Raw genomic sequence first — 8833 nt, forward strand, 5'->3', positions numbered from 1 at the left:
CGCTCTTAGCCAGTAACGAGTAGCCTACTCTGGAGCACTCGTAGATCTACGAGTGTTTTCACGATGCTCTTAAGCTACGATGGTTTCGGGAAACAGTCGGCAAATCTTAAGACGTTCGTAAGAGGGACTTTACGACGCTCTTAGGCTTAAGATGCTTTCGGGGAAGTGGGCCCAGAACAGTTGAACAAGAACAGTTTTGGTAGTAGTGGCCTAGGCTAGTTATCACCATATTCAACACCATGAATGAAGGCCCAATTTAACCCCTGAATATCATCATGTATGAAGTATGTATCATAGTCTACATATTTTCACTAAGAGCCATATTAAACGTTTGTCTGGCTCTACCTTCCAAGGATGCGGGGTCATTCCGAACCGCCGTCATCACAACTATCACACCACATTCTCTGACACCACACACATGCTTCAGATGCATGCTGGGTAAACGGTGTCGAGGCAGCTGCCATTTTGTTGGTGTTGTCGGAAGCGCAAAGTAGTGTTTAAGTTAAATGCTGAAAAAGAAGAATTTTATGTGAATAGCGAACTATTCTCTGTCAAAATGCTTTCTGCTGCCCAGTTACTCGACGAGTTAATGGGCCGGGATAGAAATTTGGCCCCTGACGAGAAACGAAGTAATGTCCGCTGGGACCACGAGACTGTGAGTGAGCCACTTAACGTTAACTTGATTTAGCATAGCTAACGTTAACATTTAGTTGACAAGATAGTAATATGCACGCGACAACAGAGAGTGTATTTCATGTGGTATGTTAAGTCTGAACAGAAGTGAAAATAAGTCAATCGGCAAAATATCTTTAACATCAGTCAGGATTAATGTAAGTTTATATATTACTTAGCCATGGTTCTAGCCACCTTGCTATCGATACCTAGTTAGCACAATGTGTCTATCCCTAAGACCTTGCGATTGGGGTAAGACTAACCCACGGAATTAAGATTGATGCTGTGTTATTGCTAAAATAACTGACATTGTTGTGTGTTTAATCACGTTTTTGAGTTGGTAACTTTAATCTTGGAGCACTGCTAGTTGTTAAAGAAAATCCTGCACCTCTGTTAACATTTGCTATCGCCATTAGCATGCTGTCTATCAGTTAGCCATAGTTGCTACAAGTACAAGTAGTTGCTACATAAGCTAGTAGTGATGCCGTTATTGGATAGCTCTCTCTCTCTAGCAAGTGGATTTGTTAGCAAGTTATGCTACAGTTAGGCAGGCGATTGAGTGGAGACCTAGCAACCCAGCCTTGACGACGAGATGCAGCGAAACCATCAGCCTGCCATGTTAAGCAACCATTCCCGCCCATTGTGCGACCTTTGTTAACGACCAGGCCCGTGTTCCCACAATACTGACACGTTAAACTTCCCAAGCAATAATTACATTTTACGTATGATTCAGTATCTACCATTGGTTAGCTTGCTAACTAACTACAACAGTTGGCGGTGCTGCGAATGTCGGTCGGACATGATCCCCATTTAACGTTACCTGACGCTAACGTCAGTACGCTTGGCTTATGATTGAACTGAAAGTAGATAATATGCCGATATAGTATAATTATGCCAAGTTAGTCAAACTGTAACATAGCATTAGTGACACTACGCCCAGCACAGATGTCAAATGAGCCGATGCAACAGTGCATCTGTCGCTAAGTTCCTTTCAGTTTGGTTGCTCAGCGTTATGTTCATGGAAACATGTCGACTCACCTGTTATACAACAGGCTTGCTCGGTCACTCGCACGAGAGAACGCACAGATTTAAAAGTTTGGAAATGTATTGTTGGGATTGTCAGTTCTTATTTACACTGATGTATTTAAAGTGGACCCAGTGTCGTATTTTATTGAGAAAACCACAGCTTTATGTGGTATCAGGTAAATTCTTACTCAAAAGTGATTTAGGGAAATGAACACAGAATCGGTGTTCAGCAGTGTTGTATTTCTATTTGTTCGGTTGGCTAGATTTCAGGCACATTTTCCTGGTTTTCTGTAAGCACTTATGCCTAATTTGATGCTTAGTTATTCAATTGTTTTCTCTCTTGTAGGTATGTAAATATTACCTGTGTGGATTCTGTCCTGCCGAGCTATTCACAAACACCCGATCAGATCTGGGTAAGTAAAGGATTGACCTTACCGTACACAGTACAGAAACACTCACAAAATATATATACTGAATTGAATATATATTGAATATACTTATCATGTTACTTACTGTGCTTCACAGGTCCTTGTGAAAAGATCCATGATGAAAACCTTAGGAAATTGTAAGTGGTGTGTTGTGTCCATAGGTGTTCACATTTTAAAGAACCTCTCTATGTGGGTAAATGGGAAAGAATGACGTGTATTTTGTGTGCATCAGGTATGAAAAGAGCTCGCGTTTCATGAAGGAAGGCTATGAGCGGGACTTCCTGCGGTACCTGCAGAGTCTGCTGGCTGAGGTGGAGCGAAGGATTCGCAGGGGCCATGCCAGGCTGGCTTTGTCACAGGCACAGCAGGCCGCTGGGGTAAGTTCCCCACTTTCTCAATGTAATCTGGTGGCAAAACAAGTGTTACACAACGCAATCTTATGTCATGCTATCAAAAATAGATGGTATATAGTAGTTTGACTTTAACAACAAAAATGACGAGTAATGGTTTTAAGATGTGTTAACTCTGCTTCTTTTTTTTTTAACGAAGAGGTTATGTGTTCTTAACAACATGCTTATGCGTACTCCTTAATAGCAGGGACCTGGTCCATCAACAAAGAATGAGGAGAAGGCCCTGGTTCTGACAGAGAAGATTGAGGAGCTGGTCCTGCAGGTAAGCCTGTGTGCTGTGTGAATGGGATGGTGCTGTTGCTAGTCATTATATAGAGCAGCTGCAGTAACAGAAACCACCATGGTGTTCCCATACTCCTCTCATACTCAGTCTTACCCCTGGACCTCCCTGTCCCGAAATATCTTCTCTCTTTCCTGACCCAATCAAATACCTTTCACTGAGATAGGTGCAACTAAAATACTTTTGGATTAATTACTGTAGATATGCTCAGCTAATGGTGATTCTAGGAGATTGAGAGTGCAAGCAGGTTTTCCAGAACAGGGAAAGATGGGAAACATGTGATGCAAGAGAATCTCAGCAGCCGGATGGAGAACCACTGGGGTGTATGATCTGCTGCAGCTGACCTCAGTTTCACTGGGGTGGGCCGTGTGATGTGCTGTAGCTGGGCTGTATGATGTGCTGCATAATGGTGGGGGTGGGATGTGATGTGCTGTAGCTGACATCTGTTTGTTCCCCGTGGCTTTGTGCCTGTGCTGTGCAGATTGAGGAGCTGGGCTCGGAGGGTCGGGTGGAGGAGGCGCAGGGCATGATGAAGCTGGTGGAGCAGCTGAAGGACGAGAGGGAGCAGCTCAGCTCCACCCCCTCGGTGAGTCCCACGGACGTAAGGACTCGCGCCATTCTCCTGTCTCAACACCTCTCATTCGCTGCCACACACATACTCAGGCTTAAATATAGTCCATAGGGCACTCCACAGCTGTGCTGATGGTGCGTACTGTTAATACCGGTACACAGTCTTACACAGGCCAACATATGCTCACCCATTCAGTATGTACAGTTTGGAGATGACTCTATAGTTTAGTGTTCAATACTGATAACAGCAGATGCTAGCAAGGCTGACTTTACTTTCTAAAACCTGCCCATAACAATACATTTATTTCAATGTTTTTATACTTCAGTACTATTTTATCTAGCTCACCTTGACTGCCTTAAAGTATTGTTTTTGCCGACCTCTCTCCTTATTCCCCCCACCAGACGATTGAGAGCTTTGCGGCTCAGGAGAAGCAGATGGAGGTGTGTGAGGTGTGTGGAGCCTTCCTCATCGTGGGCGATGCCCAGTCCCGGGTGGATGACCACCTGATGGGCAAGCAGCACATGGGCTATGCCAAGATCAAATCTACTGTAGAGGAGCTAAAGGTGTGTGTGTGTGTGTGTGTGTGTGTGTGGATCACTTTGATGAGGCCTGCGACTTATACTGTTGGTGCAGACTAGTTGTCATCTTTCAGGTGGGATCGTATAATAATGTGGGTCACACTGCATAGGCTTCAGTCCCACAATATCATCGTGAGAAAGTGAAAATAGTATAGTGAAAACTTTGCAGGCTCTCTGGAAGTAGTTTTTATGATAACCTAGGTCTAGAGTGGCTGGGCCTCTGTTCTGGTCTGGCTAACCTACTGTGTTTTGGACTACACGTATGTGGTGATGTATACCCTGTTATACTGACGGCCTTCTCCCCCTCGCAGGAGAAACTGCGGAGGCGTTCCGAGGAACCCGAGCAGGACACCAACCTGCGCAAGGAGCGCGAAGACCGGGAGCGCGAGCGAGAGGAGCGCGAGAAGAAGCGCAAGGAAGAGGAGGAGAAGGAGAAGGAGCGTGAGAAGGAGAAGGAAAGGGAGCGGGAGCGGGAGAGAGAGCGCGAGCGTGAAAGGGAGAGAGAGCGCGAGCGGGAGAGGGACCGCGAGCGACGGGGCAGACGCAGCAGCTCACACAGCAGACACTCCAGCCGGGCGTCAGACCGCCGGAGGAGTCGCTCGAGAGACCGCAAACGTTCCAGGAGCAAGGACCGTGAGCGCGAGCGCAAACGCAGCAGGTATTACTGCCACTTGACACACAGCAAGCACTACTGTTGGCCATACAGGAACTGTTGATTTTTATATAGATTCAGAGTAAATGTGTGAGTGTGTTGTGCTATATAGTCAGTAGTCCAAACACTGTATGAAGAGTATGACATCAGTGTTCATATTGCAGCAATTTAAGGTGGGACAACTTGTCCTTTTAGTTCTCGGAAATTTGAATAGCCGCCCTTTGCCATTTATGAGTGAGGTTGGTTAATGATCTAGAGAGAAGCCAAGAGAAGTGTCACGTTGGAATAGATTAAATGAAGAGTGGTGTGTGTGTGGCCACAGGAGTCGCGACAGAGAGAGGAGGCGCAGCCGGGACCGATCCGACAGGAGGAAGCGCTCACGCAGCAGGGAAAGGAGGAGGTCCCGCAGCTCGGAGCGCAAGTCCCACAAGCACCGCAGCCGGAGCAGGGACAGGGAGCGTGAGCGGGACCGCGACAAGGACAGGGAGAAGGACAAGGACCGATCCTCCAAAGACAAAGGTCAGAACCAGCTCCAGCTTTCTCACCTTCATTTTAACAAGTAGCTGTTCCACTTCAGACAACTAGACCACACTGGTCCAGATTTTCTTAGGTAGCAATCTGATAAGCCAGATCTTTTATAGCCTTGTCATTGTTTAAAGGTAAGCTTACCTAGAGACTTGAGTGTCTATTGACATGTCATTACATACATAATGTGTTGTTCAGCCACATGTGTATGAATGAATGGCCAACATAACTTAACTGTAGCCTACATCTAACTCATCTTCAGGGAAGCAACTTTACTCTCCTTCAATAACATGACGCACAACTTCATGTTTATACATTAATTTGATTAAAAGGCCATCCCCATTGTACTATTTATTTAGCATTGCAGGCATACAGTGATATATCAGTATGTTACACTTACTGTATCTGAGTTCATCAGCTGTGCTGTGGTGTGCTGTGCTGGTGTCTCCTCCAGACCACAAGGACGGTGAGGAGAGGCGCACCAGCAAAAAGGCGCCGTCTAGTGACGACAAGGCCAGCGAGCTCCCCAAGGCCGAGTCCATGGAGGTAGATGCTCCCAAAGCCGAGCTCAATGGCACGCGCGAAGACATCCAATCTGAAGGTGACACTCAGTCCAATTAAAACTGATCTGATAGGACCTCAGATCAGGCCCAGGTAAGTGCAGAGTCCCCCTCCAGCTTGGCTCTCTCCTCCCCCCTGCCCCCCCACCCCACCCCACTCCTTCCCTCCCCCCCTCTCCCCACCATACCCCCACTGCCATCCCTAACAACCCCCTCCCCCCACACACACAACCTCCTCCCTCCCCTCCCTTACCTTCCCTCCTTTACTTTCAGTTATGTCTTTTGATTTGTCTTCCTGTTTTTTTTGGCTAGTGCATCGTAAGTATGCACTGAAGATGGAAGAAGGTAGACAGAAACTCAAAGCCAGAGGGAAAAGCCAGTGTAGCCCTGAGAAACGTGCTCGGAGGTACTTCGTTTTGTATCGGTCATAACATACATGTGTCTCTCTAGACCAGTTTCTCTTCCAAATTTTTAACTCTTATGATATGACTTTTTGTGGCCATTGCTTTGTGCTGTCTCAAGCTGAACTGCTAATGAAAAACCCATCTATGCTGACAGTAAACAGTAGTTCATAAAGTCATATAAGCCCCATTATATCAAGCATTACAAAATGGTTTGTGTGTCTATATATGCTCAGACATATATAGGCACACAGCATTTTTTTAAGTCCCTTCTCCCATGTCAATCAGTATTTTCAAACTCTCAGTACTGTTTTTTAAAGGTGTATCTGAAAACGAGTCTTTAAGACAAACTAATGACTCATTAATTCATTAAACTGCAGTCCCGCCTCTCTTTCCTCCCAGTGACGACAGGATGTGTGCCGTCTTTTTTTTGTGCTTCATTGCCTTGCATTTTAACGCAGTGTTCTTAAACTGGACAAGCCAGATAGCATTGTGGGAGTGGAAGTATAGGGCTAATGAATAATTGCAGCTGACTTCCATACCTCATACCACAGCGTTGGTGTTGTGAGCGACTCTTCCCCCCCTCTCATGAAAAAGCCAAATTAAAAATCAAGGATACTGTCAAACTGTGCAGGTACTCACCCAAGGTACTCCTTTCTTTACCCACATCCATATTTATTCTGAATGCTGTTGCCTGTGAACGTTTTTTCAGAAGCTTGATGTACTTTTTATTTTTGTTTTGTTGTTTTATTATGTTCTGTTGACACAGTTAAGATTTTACGTTGTGGTTTTGTGTTATGAGAAGGCTGCCCACCAGAAGATACACAATTTTTAAACAAAGAAAAAGTTTAAAGATCCCAATTTATATCCCCAAATCTGACACTTGGGCCTTTTCCTCCTGAAAGAATAAACAGGGTGTTAAAGCTAGGGGCTGTAGCTCCAGCACAGATAGAATTGTTGCCGAGGCCCAGTCCTATTTGATCAATCTATAGCTTTCAGTTTCATTATCACAGCCTCTTCCCCATCTGTGGCGTAACAAACTGCTAAATAAGTAAGTGTTAACAATTGTCCTCTGCCACAGTAATTCACTTAGCACTCTGCAACTGTGGGGCTGTATCGTGAGATGGATGTCTGCATGCTGATTGCACAGATGAGGGGATATTAAATGGGCTAGTCTTAACCTCCAGGTTGACATCTTCCACCTTAGTACCTCAGGCCTTCCTCTCAGCCTTGTGCTTTCCTCCAAATGATTTTAAAATGGCAGACTACTTCTCTCTCTCTTTCTTACTTTCTTTCTTTCTTTCGCTTGTTTCTTAATCTCTCGCTCTCTTTTCTGTTCTCTCTATATTCCATTCTGTCTATTTGTTTTACATTTTGAGCATCTAGTGCAAGCATTAAAAAAAAGGGTTGTTACGGTCTAGCTCATGATGAGCTGTGCTCATCATGTTCTGATGCAGTCAGTCATGTCCTCCGCTCCTGGTTCATGGGTCATGTGGATTGCCCTGGCGTCCTTATGGTGACGCCTCTGTGAAATGCCAGTGTTCCTTTTTGAGCAGATTTCCTTTTTTATTTTATTTTTTATTTTGAAGTGGTTTGTGGTGCATATTGAGCAGCCTGCTTGCCTGACGCGGACATGTGGCGTCTCCCGTTCTAATCTGGTTTTCTCTCTGAACGTTTGTGCACGTCAGGAACCCCTGGATCGCCCTGACAGGAGAACAGAAGAACCGAAGACCTCCCCTGACCAGAACACGCAACTCTGCTGCTTAAAACAAGGTGACCCACAGATGTGTAGTGGCCTGTTGACAGTTTAAAATAATAATAAAACCATAAAACAAAACAAAAACAGATTTAGCAAAATAAAAACATGTTTTAAGAGAGGTTGCCCTTTTTTGCAGCTACATTGACAGGACCTGTAGTGTTCATTTCTGTTAATAATGTCTTTCCCGTCTTAACTACTGCTATGAATTAAAAATGAAAGTACACAAAAACCAGGTAGAGGAGAAGTGTGTTTTAAGGTCTACACTTACTTTGTTCACCAGCATTCAGGATAAAAATGAAAGCTGTACCCGTGGCATGTTTTATTTTATTTTATTTTTATTCTTTTCAGTTTGTAAAGTAATGGTATTCATGTCACTATTTTTGCCCTTCAGTCTCGGTTTGAAGCATTTGTACAGTGTTAGGAATGGACAGCAAGAAGGTTCCATTTTTCTCTTCCCCTCTGTAAGGCATACCCCAATCAGTCACGTTTAGTTTTGAGAAGTGAGTTATTTTATTTTTTCAATTTTGTTCAAATCTTAAGAACATGTATTTGTCTTGAATAAAATGTTTGAAAATGAACAGTCTCTTAATTGTCTACTTGAGTATTAAACTGGTTTGGGTTTGACTTTGTAATGTACCACACGTTAGATGCTACTAACGTTAATTAAGCAATAGCTTACACACACACACACACACACACACACACTCTTGTGTGGTTGCTTTTAAGCACACTGAATTTGAAACTCAATTTTCACAACTTACGAGTATCTCAAAGCTACGTTTGCCATGAACTAGAACATGTAACCCTCTTTTAAAGACGCTCATGCCTGCTTTACCTGTGAAATAGGCCTATGGAAGAATGTACTACACAGCATAGTAAGCAGAGCCAGGTGGGGGGTATAGACCACCCCCAAAATCCATTTTTTCTTGGCCCTAGCCGTGGCGCAACTGGCTGGGGCACCGTACGCCGGC

At 44.5% G+C, this 8833-nt stretch overlaps 1 protein-coding gene across 4 annotated transcripts; it reads left to right on the forward strand.

Moving 5' to 3' along the window:
• Nucleotides 1–420: 420 nt before the first annotated feature.
• On the forward strand, nt 421–8440 carry luc7l3 (LUC7-like 3 pre-mRNA splicing factor). Of its 4 annotated transcripts, none has more exons than XM_042087341.1 (11): nt 421–655; nt 2045–2111; nt 2224–2263; nt 2359–2503; nt 2724–2798; nt 3298–3417; nt 3789–3950; nt 4277–4623; nt 4940–5136; nt 5597–5796; nt 7792–8440. In XM_042087341.1, the coding sequence occupies exons 1-10, from the start codon at nt 557–559 to the stop codon at nt 5761–5763; spliced, it is 1419 nt and encodes a 472-aa protein (XP_041943275.1). In that variant the 5' UTR covers nt 421–556; the 3' UTR covers nt 5764–5796; nt 7792–8440. The 4 variants fall into 4 exon arrangements, with proteins under 4 accessions (XP_041943275.1, XP_041943274.1, XP_041943277.1 ...); XM_042087340.1 differs by having other exon boundaries at nt 422–655; nt 2721–2798; XM_042087343.1 differs by having other exon boundaries at nt 422–655; nt 3298–3402.
• Nucleotides 8441–8833: the final 393 nt, after the last annotated feature.

Source organism: Alosa sapidissima, chromosome 3, assembly GCF_018492685.1.
Source record: "Alosa sapidissima isolate fAloSap1 chromosome 3, fAloSap1.pri, whole genome shotgun sequence".
Lineage (NCBI taxonomy): Eukaryota > Metazoa > Chordata > Actinopteri > Clupeiformes > Clupeidae > Alosa > Alosa sapidissima.

Bases quoted from the DNA above. Each gene is read 5' to 3' on its own strand.
- luc7l3 (XM_042087340.1), top strand. From the start codon at position 557: ATGCTTTCTGCTGCCCAGTTACTCGACGAGTTAATGGGCCGGGATAGA. The intron at 2,112-2,223 runs GTAAGTAAAGGA...TGTGCTTCACAG, and splicing joins AAACACCCGATCAGATCTGG to GTCCTTGTGAAAAGATCCAT. The intron at 4,624-4,939 runs GTATTACTGCCA...GTGTGGCCACAG, and splicing joins CGCGAGCGCAAACGCAGCAG to GAGTCGCGACAGAGAGAGGA.